This window comes from Papio anubis, chromosome 2, assembly GCF_008728515.1.
Source record: "Papio anubis isolate 15944 chromosome 2, Panubis1.0, whole genome shotgun sequence".
Lineage (NCBI taxonomy): Eukaryota > Metazoa > Chordata > Mammalia > Primates > Cercopithecidae > Papio > Papio anubis.
The window spans coordinates 92,787,112-92,814,396 of record NC_044977.1 but is presented as its reverse complement, the minus strand read 5'-3'; the positions used below and the strand labels follow the sequence as shown (position 1 = coordinate 92,814,396).

The window sequence follows — 27,285 nt, the reverse complement described above, 5'->3', positions numbered from 1 at the left end:
ATGTTGGCCAGGCTGGTCTCGAACCCTGACGTCAAGTGATCAGCGTGCCTCAGCCTCCCAAAGTGCTGGGATCACCAGCGTGAGCCACTGTGCCCAGCCAGAAGGGTATCATTTTTAATTAGTCTTTGTGGAGTCTCTGTCCTGGAACCATCCCCTAGTGTCTCTACCTGGGGTTAAATTGTATTTCATTATGCAGGAAATCTTGGTATAATAGCATTTTACTTATCTGTAAATTACTTAAGAGAGACATTGAACTTCAAAGGTTTTTTGTTTTTGAGACAGAGTCTTGCTCTGTCGCCCAGGCTGGAGTGCAGTGGTGCAATCTCAGCTCACTGCAATCTCCACCTCCTTAGTTCAAGCAATTCTCCTGCCTCAGCCTCATGCCACCAAGCCCGGCTACCTTTTTTGTATTTTTTTTTCTGAGATGGAGTCTCATTCTGTTGCCCAGGTTGGAGTGCAATGGTGCGATCTTGGCTCACTGCAAACTCTGCCTCCTGGGTTCAAGAGATTCTCCTGCCTCAGCCTCCTGAGTAGCTGGGATTACAGGCATGCACCACCATGCCTGGCTTATTTTTGTATTTTTAGTAGAGATGGTGTTTCACCATGTTAGCCAGGATGGTCTCGATCTCCTGATCTTGTGATCCACCCGCCTTGGCCTCCCAAAGTGCTGGGATTACAGGCGTGAGCCACTGCGCCCAGCCGAGATGGGGTTTCACCATTTTGGTCAGGCTGATCTCAAACTCCTGACCTCATGATCCGCCTGCCTCGGACTCCCAAAGTGCTGGGATTACAGGTGTGAACCACCGCGCTCAGGCACGCCTGGCCAATTTTTTTTGTAGTTTTAGTAGAGACAGGATTTCACCATCTTGGCCAGAGTGGTCTCGAACTCCTGACCTCAGGCAAGCTCCCTGCCTCGGCCTGCCAAAGTGCTGGGATTACAGGCGTGAGCCACCGCACCTGACCGAGATGGGGTTTCGCCATTTTGGTCAGGCTGATCTCAAACTCCTGACCTCGTGATCCGCCTGCCTCGGCCTCCAAAAGTGTTGGGATTACAGGCATGAGCCACCACGCCTGGCCAATTTTTTTTTTTTTTTTTTCCCTGAGACGGAGTCTCACTCTGTCACCCAGGCTGGAGTACAGTAGCACAATCTTGGCTCACTGCAACCTCTGCCTCCCGGGTTCAAGCAATTCTTCTGCCTCAGCCTCCTGAGTAGCTGGGACTATAGGCATGCACCACTATGCCTGGCTAATTTTTTGTATTTTTAGTGGAGACGGGGTTTTACCATGTTGGCCATGCTGGTCTCGAACTTCTGACTTCGTGATCCGCCTGCCCCGGCCTCCCAAAGTGCTGGGATTACAGGCGTGAGCCACTGCGCTCAGGCTCGCCTGGCCAATGTTTTTTTGTATTTTTAGTAGAGGCAGGATTTCAGCATCTTGGCCAGAATGGTCTTGAACTCCTGACCTCAGGCAATCTGTCTGCCTCAGCCTCCCAAAGCAATGGGATTACAGGCATGAGCCACCAAGCCTGGCCCACTACAAAGGTTTTTAACATTACTGCATTATGGTGGGGCGCAGTGACTCAGGCCTGTAATCCCAGCACTTTGGGAGGCTGAGGTGGGCGGATCACAAGGTCAGGAGTTGAAGTCCAGCCTGGCCAACATGGCAAAACACTGTCTCTACCAAAAATACAGAAATTAGCCAGGCGTGGTTGCGGGGGCCTGTAACCCCAGCTACTTGGGAGACTGAGTCAGTACTATCACTTGAACCCGGGAGGCGGAAGTTGTAGTGAGCAGAGATCATGCCATTGCACTCCAGCCTGGGCGATAGAAGCAAGACTGTGTCTCAAAACAAAACAAAACAAAAAAACCATTACTGACTGCATTACAAGGAAGACAGCTTTCTTTTGGATCTCTATGAAATGTTCTAGAGCTCTGTAAATTATCTCTAAAAGATCCTATCTTGATTCTCATAGCATCATATTTTAGATTAGTACAGTACATGAGCCTAAATTGACAATATTTGGGCTAGAGGATTAGGGACTTTTAAAAAGCAAAACTGGCCGGCCACGGTGACTCAAGCCTGTAATCCCAGCACTTTGGGAGGCCAAGGCAGGCGGATCATGAAGCCAAGAGTTCGAGACCATCCTGGCCAACATGGTAAGAGCCCCTCTCTGCTAAAAATACAAAAAAAAATTAGCTGTGCACCTGTAGTCCCAGCCACTTAGGAGGCTGAAGCAGAAGAATAGCTTGAACCTGGGAGGTAGAGGTTGCAGTGAGCTGGTATTATGCCATTGCATTCCAGCCTGGTGACAGAGTGAGACTCCATCTCAGGGGAAAAAAAAAAAAAAAAAAAAAAGCAAAATCAAGAGTCTATTTGCAAGCAAATTAACTTACAAATTTTTTTTTAGAGACAGGGTCTCACTGTGTTGCCTAGGCTGGTCTTGAACTCCTGGCCTCAAGCGATCCTTCAGCTAGGTGCCCCAAAGTGCTGGGATTACAGGCATGATCCACCACACCTAGTCATTAAATTTTGCTGCTTTTTTTTTTTCTTTTGAGACAGAGTTTCACTCTTATTGCCCAGGCTGGAGTGCAATGGCGCAATCTCATCTCACTGCAACCTCTGTCTCTTGGGTTCAAGCGATTCTCCTGCCTCAGCCTCCCGAGTAGCTAATTTTGTCCGACTAATTTTGTATTTTTAGTAGAGATGGGGTTTCTCCATATTGGTCAGGCTGGTCTCAAACTCCCGACCTCAGGGGATCTGCCCGCCTCGGCCTCCCAAAGTGCTGGGATTACAGGCATGAGCCACTGCACCCGGCTTGCTTTTTGTTTTTTTTAAGAGCGACAGGGTCTTGCTTTGTCACCCAGACTGGAGTGCAGTGGCGTGATCACAGCTCACTATAAACCTCAAAATCCTGGGTAAAGTGATCCTCCTGCCTCAGCCTCCTGAATAGCTAAGACTACAAGCATGTACCACCACACCTGGCTAATTTTGAAAATTTTTTTTAGAAATGGGGTCTCACTGTGTTTCCCAGGCTGGTGTTGAACTCCTGGTCTCAAGTGCTCCTCTCATCTCAGCCTCCCAAAGTGCTGGGATTACAGGTGTGAACCACGGTGCCTAGCCAGTTTACCATTTCTTAGCAATAGAGTATTGTTTCTTTTTTATTTTATTTTATTTTTTATTTATTTATTTTTTTTTGAGACGGAGTCTCGTCCTGTCGCTCAGGCTGGAGTGCAGTGGCGCGATCTTGGCTCACTGCAAGCTCCGCCTCCTGGTTTCACACCATTCTCCTGCCTCAGCCTCCCGAGTAGCTGGGGCTACAGGCGCCGTCACCATGCCCAGCTAATTTTTTGTATTTTTAGTACAGGCGGGGTTTCACTGTGTTAGTCATGATGGTCTCAGTCTCCTGACCTTGTGATCCGCCTGCCTCGGCCTCCCAAAGTGCTGGAATTACAGGCATGAGCCACCGCACCCGGCCTCTTTTTTATTTTTTATTTTTGTTTTTTTGAGATGGAGTCTCGCTCTGTTGCCCAGGCTGGAATGCATTGGCATGATCTTGGCTCACTGCAACCTCTGCTTCCCGGGTGCAAGTGATTCTCCTGCCTCAGCTCCCTGGGTAGCTGGGATTACAGGCGTGCACCACCACAGCTGGCTAATTTTTGTATTTTTATTGGAGACGAGGTTTCCTCATGTTGGCCAGACTGGTCTCGAACTTCTGACCTCAGGGTGATCTGCTCATCTTGGCCTCCCGAAGTGCCTGAAGTGCTGGGATTATAGGCATGAGCCACCGCACCCAGCCGAGTTTTTTTTTTTTTTGAGACAGAGTCTCACTCTCATTGCCCAGGCTGCAGTGCAATGGTGCGATCTTGGCTCACTGCAGCCTCTGCCTCCCGGGTTCAAGTGATTCTCCTGCCCCGGTCTCCCGAGTAGCTGAGACTACAGGCACCTGTCACCATGCCTGGCTATTATTTTTTTAGTAGAGATGGAGTTTTACCACGTTAGTCAGGGAGTATTGTTTTTTAAGTAATAATCACTTAAAATGTTTTAGATTTTATAATATTCTGGTTTTCTTTTAAATTAGAATGTCAAATTACATACTTTTTATTTTCGTTTGGATAGAAGGTATCTATAGAATGTAACTTCCTAAAGTAAATTTTATCATTGTTGATATTGTATTGAAGTATTGAAGATTTTCTCTCTACCATATCCTATGGGCTGAAATTTCCAGCATCCCTGGGGGAGCGGAGGCCATCAGGGCAGACCTGCTATGGACCCGAAAGATTCCGCCCCAGGTCAGCCCTCCACTCCCCACCTCCCCACAATTTGAGAATGAGAGGGAATAGCAGTCAGGAGCAGGGGTATTGGCCCCAGTAGACTCCAAGCAATGTTGGACATGATTCTGATTTGCTAAACACTGTGTAGATGTTTTTAAACAAAGTTCACTTAAGGTTACTGCACTAATCCAGGAGTACTGGATTATAAAAACATCTATAAATCTGAGTTTGAGTATTTTTTTTTTTGTTTGTTTGTTTGAGATGGAGTCTCGCTCTGTCACCCAGGCTGGAGTGCAGTGGCCGGATCTCAGCTCACTGCAAGCTCCGCCTTCTGGGTTCACGCCATTCTCCTGCCTCAGCCTCCCGAGTAGCTGGGACTACAGGCGCCCACCACCTCGCCCGGCTATTTTTTTGTATTTTTTTAGTAGAGACGGGGTTTCACCGTGTTAGCCAGGATGGTCTCGATCTCCTGACCTTGTGATCCACCCGTTTTGGCCTCCCAAAGTGCTGGGATTACAGGCTTGAGCCACCACGCCCAGCCGAGTTTGAGTATTTTTAAAAACAAAATTGTTAAACCAGAGGTGTTGCTTTTTTTCTTGTCATCTCTAAGTATAGTCCTCAGTTAAATATGCTAATAAGCAAAATGCACTGAAACTTTTGGCTAATAGTTGTGCTTTAACTTAATGTTTGTTATTTCATAGAGACTCTGTTAGGAAAAGCTTTTTATTCTGAATCACTGTACAGTTATTCTTTGATACTGTCAGTCAAATCTTATTTTTAGGGGCTTGACTAGGTTTTATGAAAGCCCAGTAAGCCATTTGCCCATAAGGCAGTCATCAGTCCTATTTCCTGATGCCACGTGACAGAAGGGGTCCATGTAGAATTTAGTTTATTCCTGGAAGTCCCAAGGAAACTTGCAGGTCTTATGATGAACTGGGAAGGAAACCTGCAAGTATTATGATGAACTGGGAAGGAAACCTGCAAGTATTGTGATGAACTAGGTAGAACTACATGTCTCTCATGATGAAATGCATCCCCCTCTGTTTAACAGGATGTGGGGAGTTTTCAGAAGCAAAGACAATTACTCTGGAGTGGAGCCGGCCTTCCAGTCCTCACGACTGGGGAGCAGCAGTTGGTGCTCATTAGTGAAGAGTTTCTTTTTTTTCAATTTCTGGACAGTGCTCTCCATGTTACTGAAGTCTTCTTTGTGGGTTGCTGGACCAGGAATATTAACTATTGCCTCTTGGCCCTCCTTGTTCTCAGGATTCCAGCTTTCCCTCCTGGCCAGAAATGTTCAGCCTGGACTCATTCAGAAAAGGTAAGACTGCAACTGTGCTTGCAACCTCATGCCCTTCCTTATTGGGATGGGCAGCTCTGAGGACTGTGAAAGTCTCTCCCCAGTGTGTCGTTCTTGCACGTTTCTTTGGGTGGTTTTCCAAAGTCCTTTCCTATAGCCTTCCTCTTGCATGGTGCTTATAATCTGTGCCAACTCTTGCCCTGGCCTTTGTGTATATTTGCCATGCTTCCTCCCAGTGCCCTCCTCTGCGTTCTCCCTGCTTGTTAAAATCCTATTTTTTTTTTTTTGAGTTGGAGTCTCTGTCGCCCAGGCTGGAGTGCAGTGGCGCGATCTCTGCTCAATGCAACCTCCGCCCTCCTGGGTTGAAGCAATTCTCCTGCCTCAGTCTCCATAGTAGCTGGGATTACAGGCACCAGCCACCAAGCTCAGCTAATTCTTTTTCATTTTTAGTTGAGACGGGGTTTCACCATGTTGGCCAGGCTGGTCTTGAACTGTTGACCTCAAGTGATCCACCCACCTCGGCCTCCCAAAGTTGTGGGATTACAGGCGTGAGCCACCGTGCCTGGCCTCTAAAATCCTATTTTTCTAGGCTAGTATTTTATACCATCTCCTTCATGAAGATGTTGACCAAATGCAGTCTTTCTCCAACCTTCCTCAGTACCATACCTGTTAGTTCTCATGATTAGTCTATTCTGAATTAATCATTGTGTCACTAGATTGGAAGCTCCCTGCAGCCAGGGCCTGTTGTGCTCTTTTATCATGCCTAGCATCTGGCCAGCATTTCGCACATAGTAGACCTCAGTAAACACTGGTGGAAGTGGATTGAATCTGTATTAGGCTATTCTTGCATTGGTAGGAAAAAATACCTGAGACTGGGTAATTTATAAGAAAAGAGGTTTAATTGGCTCACATTTCTGCAGGGTGTATAGGAGGCATGCTGCTGGCATCTGCTTGGCTTCTGGGGAGGACTCAGGAAGCTTTTACTCAGGGGTAGAAGGTGAAGCGGGAACAGGCATGTCACATGGCAAAAATCAGGATCCAGAGAGAGAGTTGGGGAGGTGCCACACAATTTAAACAATATCGGCTGGGTGTGGTGATTCACGCCTGTAATCCCAGCACTTTGGGAGGCCAAGGTGGGCGGATTGCCTGAGCTCAGGAGTTTGAGACCAGCCTGGGCAACTAGGTGAAACCCCATCTCTACTAAAATACAAACAATTATCCAGGTGTGGCAGTGTGCGCCTGTAGTCCCAGCTACTCGGGAGGCTGAGGCAGGAGAACAGCTTGAACCCGGGAGACAGAGGTTGCAGTGAGCCGAGATTGCACCACTGCACTCCAGCCTGGGCGACAGAGCAAGACTCCATCTCAAAAAAAAAAAAAAAAAAATTAGCTGGGCGTAGTGGCAGGCGCCTGTAATCCCAGCTACTCGGGAGGCTGAGGCAGGAGAATCGCTTGAACCTGGGAGACGGGTTGCAGTGAGCTGAGATTGTGCCATTGCACTCCAGCCTGGGCAACAAGAGCGAGATGCCATCTCAAAAATAAATAAATAGGCCGGGCGTGGTGGCTCAAGCCTGTAATCCCAGCACTTTGGGAGGCCGAGATGGGCGGATCACGAGGTCAGGAGATCGAGACCATCCTGGCTAACACGGTGAAACCCCGTCTCTACTAAAAAATACAAAAAAACTAGCCAGGCGAGGTGGCGGGCACCTGTAGTCCCAGCTACTTGGGAGGCTGAGGCAGGAGAATGGCATAAACCTGGGAGGCGGAGCTTACAGTAAGCTGAGATCCGGCCACTGCACTACAGCCTGGATGACATGGCGAGACTCCGTCTCAAAAAAAAAAAAAAATAAAATAAAATAAAATAAACAAGATCTCATGAGAGGCTGGGCATGGTGGCTCACGCCTGTAATCCCAGCACTTTGGGAGGCCAAGGCCGGCGGATCACTTGAGGTCAGGCATTTGAGACCAGCCTGGCCAACATGGTGAGACCCCTGTCTCTACTAAAAATACAGAAAATTAGCCAGGTGTGGTGGTGTGCGCCTATTCCCAGCTACTTGGGAGGCTGAGGCACGAGAATCGCTTGAACCCGGGGGGTGAAGGTTGTAGTGAGTTGAGATCGTGCCACTGCACTCCAGCCTGGGCGACAGGGCAAGAATCCATCTCAAAAAAAAAAAAAAAAAAAGATTTCATGAGAATTTACTCACTATTACAAGGATAGCAGCAAGCCATGAGGGATCCACTCTATGACCCTCCAACAGTGGAGATAACATTTTTTTTTTTTTTTTTTTTTTGAGACAGAGTCTTGCTCTGTTGCCCAGGCTGGAGTGCAGTGCTGGACCTCAGCTCACTGCAAGCTCCGCCTCCCAGGTTTACGCCATTCTCCTGCCTCAGCCTCCCGAGTAGCTGGGACTACAGGCGCCCACCACCTTGCCCGGCTAGTTTTTTGTATTTTTTAGTAGAGACGGGGTTTCACCGTGTTAGCCAGGCTGGTCTCAATCTCCTGACCTTGTGATCCGCCCATTTCGGCCTCCCAAAGTGCTGGGATTGCAGGCTTGAGCCACTGTGCCCGGCCCATTTGTTTTTATTTGTTGTTGTTGTTGAAGTCTCACTCTATTGTTGCCCAGGCTGGCGTGCAGTAGCACGATCTCGGCTCACTGCAACCTCTCTCTGTCTCCCGGGTTCAAGCAATTCTCCTGCCTCAGCCTCCTGGGTAGCTGGGACTACAGGCATGTGCCACCATGCCTGGATAATTTTTGTATTTTTAGTAGATATGGGGTTTCACCATGTTGGCCAGGCTGGTCTCTAACTCCTGAGCTCAAGTGATTCGCCCGTCTCGGCCTCCCACAGTGTTGGGATTGCAGGTGTGAGCCACCGCTCTCTGCAGGAGATTACATTTCAACATGAGATTTGGGTAGGGACAAATATCCACACTATATCAGAGTCATTCTTACATTAGTGGTCATAGAAACTCTGGCAAGTCTTGAAATTAGTCTCTCCAGCACACACAGTGAGGGGGTTGCGTAGGCAATGGCAGAATTGAGCCATGACAGGGCTATAGGGTGGAGTTCACGATGTGTTTATAGGAGGTGAAGTAACTTGTGGGGACTTTAGGAGCCAGATCCTGAGAGCTTTGTATTTCTTAGAAACGTGATTTTTCTTCTTCAAGAGACTGAAGAGTAAAAGGCCTGTAGCCCATGTTGAAGCTGATCCTGAGGCTTCTGTCTGAGGATATTTTACAAATAAATGAGAACCATAACAAAATGTCCATAACTGCTGATTAAATAGGTCCTCCTGATTGTGTCTTCTCTCTAAGTTGTGTTCCTCGAGGCCTGGGAAACCCCTGGCCACGTGGTGCCCTGTGTAACCCATTGAATGGGGCCAGAAAGAGGGCTGAATGTACCAGGGCTCAGAGCAGCCTCTCCCTGCCTCCTTGTGTGTCTCCAGCGACTCCATCTGTTTTCATATTGTTTGAAAAAATTAATTTCTGTCATCCTGGGCTTTTTTTTTTTGCTAACTATGTAAGAAGGAAAAACCTGAACTTGAGATTAGTGTGGGCAGCACATTTTTTTTTTAAGCTAAAATTAGCACTTTATATTTACTTACTAACCAGTGGGCTTTGTTGTCTACCCACTTGTAAAAGGTCGATGAAAACAGGTTTTCTCATCGTGAGAGTGTCTCTGGATTAATAGTACTGATTTTGTAAAGAGATGGAAAGCTCAATAAAAATCATGACACTTGGCTGGGCGCGGTGGCTCATGCCTGTAATCCCAGCACTTTGGGAGGCTAAGATGGGCGGACTACCTGACATCCGGAGTTTGAGACCAGCTTGGCCAACATGGTGAAACCCCATCTCTACTAAAAAAAAAAAAAGAAATACAAGAATCAGCTGGGTGTGATGGCAGTCACCTGTAATCCCAGCTACTCAGGAGGCCAAGGCAGAAAATCGCTTGAACCCGGGAGGCGGAGGTGGCAGTGAGCTGAGATCATGCCACTGCACTCCAGCCTAGGTGACAGACTGAGACTCTGTCTCAAAAAAAAAAAGAAAAAAAAATTTTTTTTTGTCTGGGCGACGTGTCCCATGCCTGTAATCCCAGCACTTTGGGAGGCCGAGACGAGAAGATTGTTTGAGCCAGGAGTTTGGGAGCAGCCTGGACAGCACTGGGAGACCCTGTCTCTCTGTATTTTTAGCAAGCGCCACCTCCTGGGTTCACGCCATTCTCCTGCCTCAGCCTTCCGAGTAGCTGGGACTATAGGCGCCAGTCACCACGCCTGGCTAATTTTTTGTATTTTTAGTGGAGATGGGGTTTCACCATGTTAGCCAGGATGGTCTCGATCTCCTGACCTCGTGATCCACCTGCCTCAGCCTCCTAAAGTGTTGGGAGTACAGGCGTGAACCACCGCGCCTGGCTATTTTTTATATTTTTTTAAAAAATAAAAATAATGATAAAAATATATATATATATTTGGTGGAAACAGGGTCTTCCTATGTTTCCCAGGCTGTTCGCAAACTCCTGCCTTCATGTAATCCTCCTGCCTTGGCCTCCCAAAGTGTTGGGACTACAGGTGTGAGCCACTGTGCTTGGCTTGAGCTTTCCTTTTACATGTTTCTTTGTTCTTCATCATGAAATTATGAGCTCCTAGGGTGTCATGAACCTTGAGAGGAAATGTAAGTTGATGTGAAGCTTGAGGTTCTCGAGTTTGACTGACTGGGGTGACTGACTGGGGCTTAAATCTGGCTTTCCCTAATACTAGCAAGGTGTTAGCTTACCTGATCCTGTTTCCTACCCCCTATCTTCAGGACTACAGTGAAGATATTAGAACTGAAATATAGGAAGAGCACCTGGCTGTGGTCTGTGCTCAACCCTTAGTCTTGGGCATGGTATGCCCCTGATAAATACTGTAGCGCTATAGCCTTACCTCAGCATGCAGTGTGCTGTGAGGTTGCATGATTGAGCACCTGTTGTGTAGGAGACACTAGGGTGAAGAGAGCTCTATTTCAGAGATGCTTCTTGGTACTCTGGAGCTTTTAGCCTCAGTGGGATGGGCCATTTGATGGTTCTGATGGAAACAGCTATAGCAATTCCATGCAGCATTGTGGATGGTGGCCCACTGGGTCTTGTGGCTAGCTACCATCTTTCCCATTATGTAATTTAACAAAGCTGTTGGCAAGAATGCCCATGTTCCTGGTAAGTTACTTGTTGCTGCCCTTGCCAGCGTCGTAACTCAGCTGTCTGATTTCTTACCTGTAATGCCATCAGACTCAGGCTACAAACAGCAAACTTAACAATAAAAAAGAGAGAGAGAAAAAAAGAACCAGCTGAGTCTTTCACAGCCAGCACAAAACTTTGGAAAACACTGGATCAATAGCAAGAATGTGCATTTTCTCTCCAGCTACATGGTCAGAAGTGGGCTCAGTGAAGTTGTGGGATTGTAACGACTCTCTCCCAATTGCTGAAAATGCTTAATGAGATAATAACTAATCATTGAATCATTTATTCTTTTTTTTTTTTTTTCAATCCAGCATCCCTGGATGTGAATGAGGACCCTCCTTAAACAGGAATGGAGAGGTTGAGCTGGTCATTTCCAACCTTAGCTTCAAGGCAGAACTGGAATTAGTTTCAAAATAAACCTTGATCCTAGGCACTTAGTTCTAGAAGATCCTACAAGCACGTCTGCTGTAACCCTATGTATGTTTTCTGTAAAATCACATACGTATAAAATAAAAAGAAAAAAAATGACACATTTATAATATTATAAGAGAGCTTATGGGAAAAATAGAATTGGGCCAATGCAACTGCAACTTTGTGACCAAAATATGACAAAAACAATCATTGGTGCTTGGGAAGATGCTTTGGACCACCTAGACAGGCAGCTCAGGGTGATGTGATGCTACAAATGTACAAAGAGCTGTTTTCTTCTTTTTTTTTTTTTTTGAGAAGGAGTCTTGTTCTGTGGCCAGGCTGGAGTGGATGGCGCAATCTTGGCTCACTGCAACCTCCGCCTCCTGGGTTCAAGTGATTCTCCTGCCTCAGCCTCCTGAGTAGCTGGGACTACAGGCACATACCACCATGCCCTGCCAATTTTTGTATTTTTAGTAGAGACGGGGTTTCACCATATTGGCCAGGATGGTCTTGATCTCTTGACCTCGTGATCCACTGGCCTCGGCCTCCCAAAGTGCTGGGATTACAGGCGTGAGCCACCGCACCCAGCTACAAAGAGCCTTCTAATGCAAGCAGAGCTGGCAGTTACTGAGGAAGCCCAGGTGGAGGTGGAGCTCTGAAACAGCCACTGTGGTAAAGGAGTGTGCGCAGCTGGGACTGTGAGGGAGGAGGGTTGGAGTGCAGGACTTGCTTCCCCCCAACATTTTATTGTGAAAATTTTCAAAAATACTGAAATATTGAAGACATTGTATAGTGAACACCTTTGTATCTACCACCTTGATTCTCTATAGGCACTCGATTTTAATAAAAAAAAAAAAAAAAAAGAAATAGCTGAAAGGGCTTTTTCTTTCCTGCTGAAGATTATAATTCTACTCCTGCCTTTTCAGCTCCTTTGCCTTCAGAATTTTTTGAAACAAGAGTTATGTTTTACTGATATCTTTCTCCTCTTTACTAATTGTATATGAGTCAATTTGCATTCCACAAATGAACGTCTTTGTAGAACAGGTGGTTTCTCAAGCTTCAGGTGTGTGTGGCCATCTCTGCTCCCCTTCTACCCCATTTACTATACTGAAACCAGGGGGGCAAAGACAGCAAAGAGCGCATGCATTTCTCCCACCCCCCAGACTAGTGACTCTCTGAATGTCACCATTTAGGTGGTTTAAAAGGACCTTAAGCCTTCCTTACCCATGTATTTCCACCTTCCCGTGGAAGACTCAGTGAGTGTCTTAATTTTCATTCATGTACCTCAAGTTTTTGGGACTTCTTAGAAATGTACTTTCTGGTTACTAATAAGTAGCATTTAGCCCCCAAATGAATGGAAGTATTTGGAATGGCAGGTTGTTCTCTTTTAGAAAGAGGGAGAAGGCTGGTAAGTGTGTGTGGGTCTGGTTTTAGCTCTCAAGCTGGACCCACATAATACAGTTGTCCCTCTCTTGCCCAGCTCTTGGAGGGAAAGAACGATTTGAGATTTGGTGGCTGAGGTAGCCATCCGGGGAACCCATAGCAAAGCTACCATAAGAAGCAGACACGTGGTGCTTTTGAGTTGGCGGTACCAAAGCTTTCAGCTTTCTCCTGTTGTCCTGTCACATCCTCACAACTAAGAGAATTATATAGGATGGGTGTTAACCTCATAGGGGGTAGCTAAGGGGACAGGAAGAGCTTGAGGGCTCTCTCCAAGGCTGTCACGTATCACATCATATGAGACGCTTGCCTTCTTCCCATGTGGCGTTGTTAGTGCTGTTCCTCAGAACCTGTGGCTGCTCCCAGCACCGTCTAGCAGCCCTGCTGCCCAGAGCTCCTCACGGATGCTCTGAGTGAGTCAGTTCAGGGGTCTGTGACTGTGAGGGGTGAGAACATGTCGCCCTGATGCCCTCTCTCTTTCCCCAGATCGGGCCCAGCACAGGCAGCGTCAGTGCAAACTTCCCCCACCCCGCCTTCCACCCATGTGTGTCAACCCTGCCCCTGGAGGGACCATCTCTCGAGGTAAGGGAGGAGCCTTGCCTCCAGCAACAGCTTGGTCCAGGGTCTGTGGGGAGGCGGGTGGCAATGGGAGCCCTGGTACCAGGGCCACAGGCCTCCAGAAAATGAGTGAGGAAGGGTGGGGTTAGCAGAGCTGTTGGAGCCCTGAGGGAGAAATTACTTGGAAAAGTCTGGGTTTCTTCATGATCCTTGGACTCATGGCCTGGACCCTCCAGTCTTCTTGGGCCTCCTTGTGTGGCCTGGACTAAAGCCTAGGCTCAGTTTGGGTGGTTCTCTCAGCACCAGCATGGAGAATCTGCAGAGCTTGGGGCATCGAGGCTCCTAGAAGTCCCTGATCAGGTGGCTCAGAGAGCAGGGTGCTTGTAACAGGGCCGGAACAGACAGCCCTGACTCAGCCCTAGTGCTCTCCATCTTGGAGGCTTTGGGGATACACACAGATCACTTTCCTGTCTCCCATGTGGCACCTCAAAGCACTTTACTGACATTAAAATGTGCCTCTCAGTCCATTTGGCAAGGTAGGCTGTCCTTTTGATTGGGGAGAATGTTAGAGCACCAGGTAAGTGGCAGCTTACCTCAGGCCCTACCAGTACCAGGGATGGCGCCAGGGATAGGACCCAGGGAAGCATCGCTGCACATGAGCGCCTCCTCTCCTCCCTCAGACTTATTAATAGACCTTTTCCAGGCCTGCTAAGGCCAGTGCTCCTGGAAGCCTTTCTGTCCTGATAGCTGCTCTTCTCCGCCCCATAGGCTGCCTGTCCACACCCCTCTGCCTAGCTGAAGGAGCCCTGTTTTAGGTCATAGAGTCATTTTTTCATCTAGAGACAGCATGTCTACTCTAGGGTCTGTCTGTAAAGTGCTTTGAAGGTCAAGAGCTCAGGAGGAGTGCTGGAACACAGAGCACCTCAGTTTCTGCAGCCCATGCTGCTGCTGCATCCCAGGTAGTTTCCACACTCCTCCTGCCACGGCCCTGACTACTGACAGCAGGATAGAAATGAGTACTTCTAGCCCCCTGATCATTTGACTTAGGTTTTAAAGAAATGCCACCCCCCCTACCGTTACCAAAACAAGAGTTGATTGCCCTTTTTTTTTTCTTTCTTAAAATGCCCTGTAACTCGAAAAGGCTGAACGTTAACATTTCCAACATGGCAGGTGAGTGGCTCTGAGAGTGTCAGATGTGCTTTGGCTAAGCTTGAAGACGGTTAGTTGGGGTTAACCAGGCAGTTGGCTAGGCAGTGCCTTCTTGAGCACGCGCAGAGGAGAACACTGATTGCAGGATGGGCAGTCGCTGCCTCTGGGGCAGCCCTACAATTGCTGTGCTCTCTTCCCCAGAGGAGTGCAGACCCTTGAGCCTGGTGGTCTCTCCTCACAGCTGCGCCTCCAGGAGGCATCCGTGGATGTGTGCATTTTGCCTTCTCTCTCTCAGCTAGAAGCAACAGCTCTCTTAGCCTGCAGATAGCGATCAGGCCTCTCCCCTGTGCTTTCTAGCTCCCTAGAGGCTTTACTGGTTCTCCTGCCCTTAAGGAGATGTGATACAGCAACAGTCTCTCTGGTGTTCATATAAGGAAAACAGTACACAGAAAATGGTGGCCATTTATATCGATCACAGTACTCAGCAGAATCAGATTTGGAACTGAAAGAAAAAAAAAAATGGGCCGGGCGCGGTGGCTCAAGCCTGTAATCCCAGCACTTTGGGAGGCCGAGGCGGGTGGATCACGAGGTCAGGAGATCGAGACCATCCTGGCTAACATGGTGAAACCCCGTCTCTACTAAAAATACAAAAAACTAGCCGGGCGTGGTGGCGGGCGCCTGTAGTCCCAGCTACTCGGAGGCTGAGGCAGGAGAATGGCGTGAACCTGGGAGGCGGAGCTTGCAGTGAGCCGAGATCGCGCCACTGCACTCCAGCCTGGGTGACACAGCGCGAAACTCCGTCTCAAAAAAAAAAAAAAAAAAAAAAGAAAAAAAATGATCACCTCCCTACCTCCTTGACCGCCCTTCCCCCACTGCCAATGTCTTCCCAAGGCTTCCTTCCAGGGTAAAGGGTGAGTACATCAAGAAACTCACCTCTGGCTGTCCCTTGTCACTCTGCCCCACTTACTCAGATTTGAGACACAGAAAGCACCATGGGATGACACTTCTGGCAGGATCTTGGGGGCCACAAAACTGATCTTTCCTTTCCATTGCCTCGGATAGATGTGTGCCCTCTTCTTGATGTGGTGGTTTACGTCAAGAGACTTGTGGCTGGCCGAGCATGGTGGCTCACGCCTGCAATCCCAGCATTTTGGGAGGCCAAGGTGGGTGGATCATCTGAGGCCAGGAGTTCAAGATCAGCCTGGCCAACATGGTGAAACCTGTCTCTACTAAATATACAAAAAATTAGCTGGGCGTGGTGGTGCATACCTGTAATCCCAGCTACTTGGGAGGCTGAGGCAGGAGAATTGCTTGAATGTGGGAGGCGGGGGTTGCAGTGAGCTGAGATCGCACCAGTACACTCTAGCCTGGGCAAAAGAGCAAGGCTCCATCTCAAAAAAAAAAAAAAAAAAAAGAGACCTGTGACTTATGTGGAAGGGGAAGCCATGAGGACGGATGACCTGGTAGGGCAGTCAGGTGCCCACCTGGCTCCTGTAGCTCCTCTTACCCATCTCCTTGCCAGCCAAGTGGATCCTTTCTTGCCATTTTGACCACATGTAATATATCTAAATATGGTTGGGTAAGTTGCCAAAATATAGGCTGAGACCCCTGGTTTCTTTAGGTGTTGGTGGTCCCTTCCACTGTCCCTCTAGAAGTTCTCTGCTCTGCCCCAAAGCCTGAACTATCTTGGGCTTCATCTTGTTGCCTTTTTCTGGGGCCTCCAAAGTATAGGTTCCTAAAGCATTCTCCCGTGTATTCAGCAGATCCTTTACGCCTTAATTCTGTGCTGCTAGATGTAGTTGTTTAGCACATATAGTACCAGATGTCATGCCCGATCCAGAAGTGGATAGAGAGATCGCTGAACCAGTAAACCCTTTCTTTTTTCAGAACTTCCCTCCTTTTTCACAGGCAAAGAAATCAACTTTCTCTCCTCCAAGAATACGGAGAAGGCTTAATGTTGGTGTAAAGAAAGGGGGGCATGCCTAAGGCCCTCTTTTTTTTTTTTCTTGGCCTTTGTTTTATTGTTTCTAACTTTCTATTTCTATTTATCTATTTATTTGTGAGATGGAGTCTCGCTCTGTCACCTGGGCTGGAATGTGGTGGCATAATGTTGGCTCACTGCAACCTCTGCCGCCTGGGTTTAAGTGATTCTTGTGCCTCAGTCTCCCTGGTAGCTGGAACTACAGGCATGCACCACCATGCCCAGCTGATTTTTTTGTATTTTTAGTAGAGACGGGGTTTCACCATTTTGCCCGGGCTGGTCTCCAGCTCCTGGACTCAAGTGATCCGCCTGCCTCAGCCTCCTGATTACAGGCATGAGCCACCGTGCCTGGCTTTTTTCCTAACTTTCTTTTTTCTTTTTTTGATGGAGTTTCACTCTTGTTGCCCAGGCTGGAGTGCAATGGCGCAATCTTGGCTCACCGCAACCTCCACCTCCTAGATTCAAGTGATTCTCCTGCCTCAGCCTCCTGAGTAGCTGGGAATACAGGCATGTGCCACTATGCCTGGCTAATTTTTTGTATTTTTTTAGTAGAGATGAGGTTTCTCCATGTTGGTCAGGCTGGTCTCAAAACTCCTGACCTCAGGCAATCTGCCCACCTCGGCCTCCCAAAGTGTTGGGATTACAGGCATGAGCCACTGTGGCCAGCCCTTTTTTCTAACTTTCTTTAAGGTCCTTGATTGATTGATTGATTGATTGTGATGGAGTTTCACTCTGTCGCCTAGGCTGGAGTGCAATGGCACAATGTCGGCTCACTGCAACCTCCCTCCTGGGTTTGAGCCATTCTCCTGCCTCAGCCTCTTGAGTAGCTGGGATTACAGGCACCCGCCACCATGCCCAGAGCTAATTTCTGTATTTTTAGTAGAGATGGAGTTTCACCACATTGGCCAGGCTGGCCTTGGACTCCTGACCTCAGGTGATCCACCCGCCTTGGCCTCCCAAAGTGCTGGGATTATAGGCATGAGCCACCGCACCCGGTCTTTGAGGTCCTTTAGAGGAGGAGTTGGCAAACTTTTTTGTAAGCATCAGGTAATAAATATTTTATGCTGTGTGGGGCATATGCTTTCTGTTGCAGTTATTTGACTCTGCCATTATAGAATGAAAGCAGTCATAGATAATAGCAAATAACATAATAGAATAACAGTAAATGAGCGTGGCTCTGTTCCAATAAAACTTTCTAACAACAGGCAGGGGGCTGGATTTGGTCTGTAGGCTGTAGTTTGCCAACTCCTGCTCTAGACCAGTGAGGAGAAGATCACAGAAGCAGAAGAGTTCTAAGAGCTGCTGTAAAGAGTTGCCCTTATCTTACAAGAGTCAGTGAGGTTTGTGGAGGTGAAATACTTGCTCAGGGTGACTTTTGCTGTTAGAACCCAGTTGAAATAAATGAATAGGAAAAGGGGACTGCATTAGTCCATTTTTATGCTGCTGATAAAGACATACCCAAGACTGGGTAATTTATAAAGAAAAAGAGGTTTAATGGATTCACAGTTCCATGTGGCTGGGGAGGCCTCACAATCATGGTGAAAGGCAAAAGGCACATCTTACATGGTGGTAGGCAAGAGAGAGAGAGCCAAGTGAAAGGGGTTTTCCCAGCCAAGTGTGGTGGCTCATGTCTGTCATCTCAGCACTTTGGGAGGCCGAGGCGGGTGGATCATTAGGTCAGAAGTTCAAGACCAGCCTGGCGAATATGGTGAAACCCTGTCTCTACTAAAAATACCAAAATTAGCTGGGTGTGGTGGCGCATACCTGTAGTCCCAGCTGCTTGGGAGACTGAGGCAGGAGAATTGCTTGAACCCAGGAGGCAGAGGTTGCAGTGAGCTGAGATCGTGCCACTGCATTCCAGCCTGGGTGACAGAACAAGACTCCGTCTCAAAAAAATAAAAATAAAAAATAAAAAAGGCCAGGTGTAGTAGCTCACGCCCGTAATCCCAGCACTTTGGGAGGCAGAGGTGGGCGAATCATGAGGTCAGGAGATCAAGACCGTCCTGGCTAACACAGTGAAACCCTTCTCTACTAAAAATACAAAAAATTAGCCAGGCATGGTGGTGGGCACCTGTAGTCCCAGCTACTCGGGAGGCTGAGGCAGGAGAATGGCGTGAACCTGGGAGGTGGAGCTAGCAGTGAGCTGAGATCACACCACTGCACTCCAGCCTGGGCAGAAGCGAGACTCTGTCTCAAAAAAGAGGCGGTGGTGGCTCAAGCCGCAATCCCAGCACTTTGGGAGGCCAGGCAGGCGGATCACGAAGGTCAGGAGATGAGACCATCCTGGTTAACGGTGAAACCCCGTCTCTAAAAAATACAAAAACTAGTCAAGAGGTGTGGCCTGTAGTCCCAACTACTCGGGAGGCTGAGGCAGGAGAATGCGGCGGGAACCGGGAGGCGGAGCTTGCAGTGAGCTGAATCACAGCCACTGCACTCCAGCCTGGGCGACAAGGCCGAGACTCCGTCTCAGAAAAAAAAAAAAGAAAAAAAGAAGAAAAGGGTTTCCCCTTATTAAACCATCAGATCTTGTGAGACTTACTCACTACCATGAGAAGAGTATGGGAGAAACAGCCCCCATGATTCAATGACCTCCCAAACAGGTCCCTCCCATGACACATGGGAATTATGGGGGCTACAGTTCAAGATGAGATTTGGGTGGGGACATAACCAAACCAGGGACAAAGAACCCCCTGGGAACAAACTAGTTGGTTGGCATCCCTGGAATTTTTTTTTTTTCTTTTTGAGACGGAGTCTCACTCTGTCACCAGGCTGGAGTGCAGTGGCACAATCTTGGCTCACTGCAACCTCCGCTTCCCAGGTTCAAGCAATTCTGCCTCAGCCTCCCGAGTAGCTGGGACTACAGGCACGCGCCACCTTTGTATTTTTAGTAGAGATGGGGTTTCACCATGTTGGCCAGGATAGTCTCAATCTCTTGATCTCGTGATCCGCCAGCCTCAGCCTCCCAGGGATTACAGGCATGAGCCACTGCACCTGGCTGATTTTTTTTTTAACATAAAAATCTAAACGTCTGTTCAACACATGTGTTGTAAACTACAAAAAATAGTATAATGAATCTGCAAGTACCTGTCACCCAGCTTCAACAATTAACAACTCATGACCAGTGTTGCTTTGTGTATAGCTCTTCATTTTGGCTTCTTTGGAAGCAAATCTAAGAAATCATGGCATTTCAACCTTATGCCAAATGGCTGTCAGAACAGAGTGCTATCCTGAGGGCTTCCTCAAGTGCCACAAAGGGCTTGGGTCCTGCTGTCCAGATTGGGCCTTTCTGTCTAGACTGTTGTCTCTTTCAGCTTTCAGATACCATTTTCTTTTCTTTCTTTTTTTTTTTTTTTTGAGATGGAGTCTTGCTCTGTCACCCAGGCTGAAGTGCAGTGGCGTGATCTTGGCTCACTGCAACCTCCGCCTCCTGGGTTCAAGCGATTCTCCTGCCTCAGCCTCCTGAGTAGCTGGGATTACAGGCACGCGACACTATGCCCAGCTAATTTTTGTAGTTTTAGTAGAGACGGGGTTTCACCATGTTGGCCAGGCTGTTCTCGAACTCCTGACCTCGTGACCCGCCCGCCTCGGCCTCCCAAAGTGCTGGGATTACAGGCATGAGCCACTGCGCCTGGCCTCAGATACCATTTCAAAGTTTGTCCTTAGCCATTGCAGCCATTACCAGGCTAGGTAAGCTTCTGGATTCTCTTGAGGGAATTTAGGCTGTTAACAATCCTTGAAACTTACTGTAAGGCAGCGTGGATATCTAGACTTTTGGCAAACTGATGTGCCACCTGGCCAAATGCCAAGTCCTGGGAGAATCATGTTCTTCATTCCCAATATGGATGATCTGGGTAGGGGTGTTTGATACAGATGGTGGTGTCCACGTGTGACAGTTGCAGTGTCACACAATTGCTGCCAAAGCCACCTTCCCTTTTGCCTCTTTCCTGGTAAAAACCCACCGAGAAGTAAATGGCAAAGCTGGAGTTGAAGCTATACCACTCTGCCCAGGTGTGTCTCTAAAGGACCTTTCCCCTGTTGTTTCAGACCTCAGAGGGCGGGGGGTTCTCCAACACAGCACTGTGCAAAGCCTTCTGAATATTCCCATTTGATCCTATCCACAGCCACACAGAATGAGTAGAGCAAGTTCTAATTTTCCCAGCTGATGAAATTGCCCAGGTTTCTCAGCTGGCAAATCATATAATTTAGGCTAAGCCCAAGTATTAGGACTCAAATTCCATGTTCTTTTCATGGGCAGCAGTTCTCTTTTTTTTTTTTTTTTTTTTTTTTGAGATGAAGTCTCACTGTTGTCACCCAGGCTGGAGTGCAGCGGCGCAATCTCAGCTGATTGCAACCTCCGCCTCCCAGGTTCAAGCAATTCTCCTGCCTCAGCCTCCTAAGTAGCTGGGATTACAGGTACTCAGGAGCCATGCCTGGCTAATTTTTGTATTTTTAGTAGAGATGGGGGTTTCACCATGTTGACCAGGCTGGTCTCGAACTCCTGACCTCAGGTGATCTGCCTGCCTCCGCCTCCCAAAGTGCTGGGATTACAGGTGTGAGCCACTGCACCCGGCCAGCCGGCCAGCAGGCCAGCAATTCTTAGAGTGCAGTGCCAGACCAGCAGCTTCAGCATCACCTGGGAACTTGTTAAAAATGCAGATTCGGCCGGGTGTGGTGACCCACGCCTATAATCCCAGCACTTTGGGAGGCCGAGGCAGGCGGATCACCTGAGGTCGGGAGTTCGAGACCAGCCTGATCAACATGGAGAAACCCTGTCTCTACTGAAAATGCAAAATTAGCCAGGCATGGTGGCACATGCCTGTAATCCCAGCGACTTGGGAGGCTGAGGCAGGAGAATCGCTTGAACCTGGGAGGTGGAGGTTGCGGTGAGCTGAGATTGCGCCATTGCATTCCAGCCTGGCAATAAGAGGAAGACTACGTTAAAAAAAAAAAAAATACAGATTCTCGGCCCATCGCCGTGACTCATGCTTGTAATCCCAGCACTTTGGGAGGTCTAGGCGGGCAGATCACTTGAGACCAGGAGTTTGAGACCAGTGTGGCCAATATGGTGAAACCCTGTCTCTACTAAAAATAGCCTGTAATCCCACCTACTCGGGAGGCTGAGGCAGGAGAATCACTTGAACCCGGGAGGCAGAGGTTGCAGTGAGCAAAAATTGCGCCATTGCACTCCAGCTTGGGCAACAAGAGCGAGACTCCATCTCACCAGGAAAAAAAAAAAAAGCAGATTCCTGGGCCCTACTCCAGACCTAATGAATAAGAAACTGAGGGTGGGCCGGGCGTGGTGGCTCAAGCCTGTAATCCCAGCACTTTGGGAGGCCGAGATGGGCGGATCACGAGGTCAGGAGATCAAGACCATCCTGGCTAACACGGTGAAACCCCGTCTCTACTAAAAAATACAAAAAACTAGCCAGGCGAGGTGGCGGGCGCCTGTAGTCCCAGCTACTCAGGAGGCTGAGGCAGGAGAATGGCGTGAACCCGGGAGGCGGAGCTTGCAGTGAGCTGAGATCCGGCCACTGCACACTCCAGCCTGGGCGACAGAGCGAGACTCTGTCTCAAAAAAAAGAAAGAAACTGAGGGTGGCTCCCAGCAGCCTGTTTTAACAAGCTCTCCCAGAGCTCATCGGACTCAGACCTGGACTCATAAAACCAACACATCCCTCCCTCCCAACTTACCTCCAGCTACACTGCCAACCTCTGTCCAAGGACCCCTGTAAGGGACAGAGACCTTGAGGCCCTGGCTCTGCACTGTCACTACCCGCAACATGCAGATTCAGTCTGATTCCCAGTTGACCCAAAGCCTTGCTCTTCACGGCCATAGGAGGCAGAAGAGGAAAGAACCTGGCTAAGATCCAGGCAGAATATTTTGGAAATGAAATCCTATTTGGCTTTCCAGCAAGTGAGGACCAGTACTTTTTTTTTTTTTGAGACAGAGTCTCACTCTGTCGCCCAGGCTGGAGTGCAGTGGCGTGATCACTGCAAGCTCCACCTCCCAGGTTCACACCATTCTCCTGCCTCAGCCTCCTGAGTAGCTGGGACTACAGGTGCCCGCCACCATGCCTGGCTAATTTTTTTGTATTTTTAATAGAGATGGGGTTTCATCGTGTTAGCCAGGATGGTCTCAATCTCCTGACCTCGTGATCCTCCTACCTCGGCCTCCCAAAGTGCTGGGATTACAGGCTTGAGCCACCGCGCCCGGCCGAGTTGGGGTTTCACTATGCTGCCCAGGCTGGTCAAAATCCTGGGCTCAAGGGATCCACCCGCCTCAACCTCCCAAAGGGTTGGGATTACAGGCGTGAGCCACCACACCCGGCCCTGGCTCCAGATCTTTACCAGGTTTACTTTGTAAGCCATTAAATAAGATGGGGCTGCCAATTTGCCAGAGGCACGTGAGCGGTAGTTAGGAACAATTGCTAGGACCTAGAGGGAACTAACTGAAACTTCCTTAGATGACATTGAGCTAAGGATTAGCATTATTTTCCCCCCAAAAGCCCCATTCCATCTTCCTGCCTCCCATCCACATGACAGCTGGTTTGGATTTGCTGGAGAGTGAGCTTGGCAGGGTCCTAGCCCTGGGCCACGCCGAGCCGCCTACTGAAGGCCCGGGGCTGTGGTGAGCGAGGGCGGGCTGCCGATGCCCTCGCCTGGGCTCGGGCCTCGGGTCCGCCCGGCCCGCAGGGGGCGCGCGGCGCTCGGACCGGCCGCTCCAGTTCTCTTCGCCCGGTCCCTGCAGCGCGTAGGCCGCGGGGTCGGCGGGAACACGATGGCGGCTGCCAGGAGACTCATGGCGCTGGCCGCCGGCGTCTCTCCGCGCCTGCGGCCGCTGGGTCCCTGCGCTGCCGGGCGACAGGGTCGCTTGCGCTGCTCCTCATCAGGCTGCGCCCACCCCGACCGCACCAAGGAGGCCGCCGAGGCCGAGTCAGGGATGGCCCCCGGCGGGCCTGGGGAAGGCGACGGAAGCATGGTGAACGGTGAGGGCATCGGCGGGGGCGGGCGGTCCGCAGAGCCCTTGACTCCTGGGATGGCAGAGCAAGGGACGCGGGCCGAAATCGGGCCTGGCGGCGGGGGGTCCTGTCTTCCATAGTGGCCAAGTTCGCCATCCGTCGGCGCGCAGCGGCCCTGCTGTTTGTAAAGCTTAGCGTGGCACAGGCCCGAATGGACCCTTAGAGTGCCTGCTCCCAGCAAGAATAGGTGAGAGGTTCGAGACCTCGAGGGAGTGGGGAAAACGAGTAAAGTCCAACTCCTGCCAGGATGAGTGGCCAAGGGCTAGAGCTTCTAGGGACAAGCATGCCCTCACCACTGTGAGAAATAGCCCAAAGTAACTCCTGGGACATCAGGATCTCAAATAGAGACAGAACGACCGCTCTGGTGGATTCCAGCTTTGTGCCTCCCAAATAGTGCAGAGAATAAAACTGTTGAAAGCATCAAGGATAGGTAGAGAGCGCCAGCCTTACACCAACCTTATAGAGCTGAAGTGGGCGTGGGGGGGTGGGGGTCTCAGTGCAGCTCTCTTGTTAAACCAGTGGGTGTAGTGGGCTACTCAAAGTTGGGCCCCTCTGTGACCAACCCCCCCATCCCCGCCCCGCCCAAATCCACTTACATGTGGTTTCTTAACTGCTTGACTCTTAGTTGCTTTACAAGTTACCGCTTAGAGGGAGACAGGATCAGGTGTCCTCCATCCTGGCCACTTGACACAGGAGTCTGTCCCAAGGAAATAATCTCAAACCAGGCAGCAGAGTTACATCAGAATGCTTGGAGGCACTTTTTCAAAATGTAGAGCCGCCTCCAACATCGCTCCTATTCTCTGGTCCCCTGTGGGGAGCTGGATGCCCATGCAGTGAAAAAGCTCCCCAGGTGATCAGTGTACACCCAGGTGCACATGTGCATATCTACATCTCCTTTTGGAGCTGCCTGAGGCTACAGTGGAGAATGATATGGTCCCCCCATATTCCTAGCAGACCTCTTCATGACCTGGTTAAGCCTTGTGTCTGGTACAAGCTTACTCTAGGTAGATATGTCTTCCCTTTCTGCTCTGGGATTAATCCAAAAAACAAGTGAAAAGAAGCGAGGTACCTCCGATGGTATCTGATGCATCAATTTTCCCCTTGACTCCAGAGAACTTGGGGGAGGAATAGTTCATGCCTGCTCAGATATAAAGGTTTTCTTTTTTCTTTTTTTGAGATGGAGTTTCACTCTTGTTGCCCAGGCTGGAGTGCAGTGGCGTGATCTTGCCTCACCACAACCTCTGCCTCCCGGGTTCAAGCGATTCTCTTGCTTCAGCCTCCCAAGTAGCTGGGACTACAGGCACCTGCCACCAGGCCTGGCTAGTTTTTTTGTATTTTTAGTAGAGACAAGGTTTCATGAGGTTTCACTATGTTGGCCAGGCTGCTGGTCTCGAACTCCCGACCTCGTGATCCGTGTGCCTTGGCCTCCCAAAGTGTTGGGATTACAGGTGTGAGCCTCTGCGCCCAGCCAGATGTAGAGGTCTTTAATCAGTCCCCCCACATAGTTTGGTTCTGTGGGAGCCTTTTGCAGTGTGCTTAGATATGGTTGAGAGCTGGGGCCTGGTATTCAGCATCTGGATCTCATCACTTGAGATACATGGGGCCAGGTCTCTCTTGTGTGTGTCTTATTTTAGGAAGAGCCTTGCATTGTCTTGATCTCCAGTTTGTGTGTGTGGTGGATTTTTGTTTTTGTATTTTTTGCTTGCTTGTTTGTTTAGTGTCTTCTTTCAGACATCAGACTAGGGGGGGTAATTGACCAAGCAGGCTTTTGTAGGTGATGTATGAAATAAGGAGGTTGGGTGGGGAGAGGATGCTGGTAGCTTCCCTTCTGTGGTGTTTGGGTCATTGGCCCTTCTTCAGGAGATGGTTATTCAAGTGGGTCTGGCCCCACTCTTCCCTGTAAACCCTGAAGTCATTCCTCTTTTCTTTTTCAAGATGCTCCTGGGTGGTTGGGGTCATGAGACAACATCCTCAGAATCTAGCCCAGGGTTGCCCTGATACACACCCCATGGAGTTTTTAAAAGGAAAAAGAACAACTGTAATGCTTTTGTTCTTATTTTCTTAGCTTCTAGGGACCTATTAAAAGAATTCCCACAGCCCAAAAATCTTCTCAACAGTGTGATTGGAAGAGCCCTCGGCATCTCACATGCAAAAGACAAACTAGTCTACGTGCACACAAATGGACCGAAGAAAAAGGTAATTGCTGGTGGCAAGGAAAAACATTAGTATGACTCAGAAAGGAGGCTGTTTGTCCTTTCTCTCTTAGGTTTCCTTGTCAAGGAGGCCATAGAATGGGTTTCTTGAATTAAAATGGTTAGCAGAGACTCAGAGCAAAGCTAGGTTTTTTTTTTTTTTTTGTTTTTTTTTTTTTTTTTTTGAGACGGAGTTTTGCTCTCTAGCCCGGGCTGGAGTGCAGTGGCCGGATCTCAGCTCACTGCAAGCTCCGCCTCCCGGGTTCCCGCCATTCTCCTGCCTCAGCCTCCGGAGTAGCTGGGACTACAGGCGGCCGCCACCTCGCCCGGCTAGTTTTTTGTATTTTTAGTAGAGACGGGGTTTCACCGTGTTAGCCAGGATGGTCTCGATCTCCTGACCTCGTGATCCACCCGTCTCGGCCTCCCAAAGTGCTGGGATTACAGGCTTGAGCCACCGCGCCCGGCCAAGCTAGGTTTGAAGAAGAGCCAGAATACGCATGCCTGGTTTAGCGAAGGGGAACACAGGCAAATGAGATGCCATCTTATCTAAGACGGCCCCACACGGATCCTTGGTTTTTGTTCCCCATTGACTAAGGACTGCAGAGGGTTAGAGTTGATGATGAGAATTCTTGCCCTTAGAGTCTTATAGATTCTGGAACCATAGAAGCATGCCGGCAACCCATTCTGGATGATTTGTTAACATTTATTTATTTTTGTAGAGACAGAGTAAGAGTCTCTCTGTTAGCCAGGCTGGAGTGCGGTGGTGCAATCATAACTCACAGTAACCTCAAACTCCTGGGATCAAGTGATCTTCCCGCTTCAGCCTCCAAAGTAGCTGGGACTAAAGACAGGTGCCACCACACTCAACTAATTTTTTGTATTTTTTGTAGAGACAGGTTCTTTTTTTTTTTTTTTTTTTTTTTTTTTGAGACGGAGTCTCGCTGTGTCTCCCAGGCTGGAGTGCGGTGGCGCGATCTCGGCTCACTGCAAGCTCCGCCTCCTGGGTTCACGTCATTCTCCCGCCTCAGCCTCCGAGTAGCTGGGACTACAGGCGCCCGCCACCACGCCCGGCTAATTTTTTGTATTTTTAGTAGAGACGGGGTTTCACCGTGTTAGCCAGGATGGTCTCGATCTCCTGACCTCGTGATCCGCCCGTCTCGGCCTCCCAAAGTGCTGGGATTACAGGCTTGAGCCACCGCGCCCGGCTCTTTTTTTTTTTTGAGACGGAGTCTCGCTGTGCTCCCAGGCTGGAGTGCAGTGGCGTGATCTCGGCTCACTGCAAGCTCCGCCTCCCGGGTTCACGCCATTCTCCCGCCTCGGCCTCCCAAGTAGCTGAGACTACAGGCGCCCGCCACCTCGCCCGGCTAGTTTTTTGTATTTTTAGTAGAGACGGGGTCTCACCATGTTAGCCAGAGATGGTCTCGATCTCCGAGACAGGTTTTTGTTATGTTGCTCAGGGTGGCCTCAAACCCCTTGGTTCAAGGGATCCTCCCTCCTCAGCCTCCCAAAATGCTGGGAGCCACCGCTGCTCTCAGCCTGGATGATTTTTAAAGATAAAGATGAGGCTGGGCGTGGTGGCTCACGCCTGTAATCCCAGCACTTTGGGAGGCCAAGGTGGGTGGATCACGAGGTCAGGAGATCGAGACCATCCTGGCTAACATGGTGAAACTCCATCTCTACTAAAAATACAAAAAATTAGCCGGGCGAGGTGGCAGGCGCCTGTAGTCCCAGCTACTCGGGAGGCTGAGGCAGGAGAATGGC

The 27,285-nt window shown here is 49.3% G+C and overlaps 1 protein-coding gene across 8 annotated transcripts in view; it reads left to right on the top strand.

Annotated features, from left to right (window-relative positions):
• The window catches only part of DHX30 (DExH-box helicase 30), a 53,470-nt gene that overhangs the window by 2,829 nt on the left and 23,356 nt on the right, over positions 1-27,285 (top strand). For 2 of the 8 annotated variants that reach the window (XM_031663382.1, XM_031663385.1), the window contains 3 exons: positions 5,535-5,589; positions 13,113-13,208; positions 25,398-25,528. In XM_031663382.1, the coding sequence (XP_031519242.1) occupies positions 5,562-5,589; positions 13,113-13,208; positions 25,398-25,528 (255 nt within the window). In that variant the 5' untranslated portion in view covers positions 5,535-5,561. Of the gene's footprint in view, positions 1-4,225; positions 4,290-5,450; positions 5,590-13,112; positions 13,209-14,325; positions 14,355-22,947; positions 23,300-25,397; positions 25,529-27,285 lie in introns of those variants that run through there. The other 6 variants (XM_031663381.1, XM_031663387.1, XM_031663383.1 and 3 more) reach the window with 6 other exon arrangements.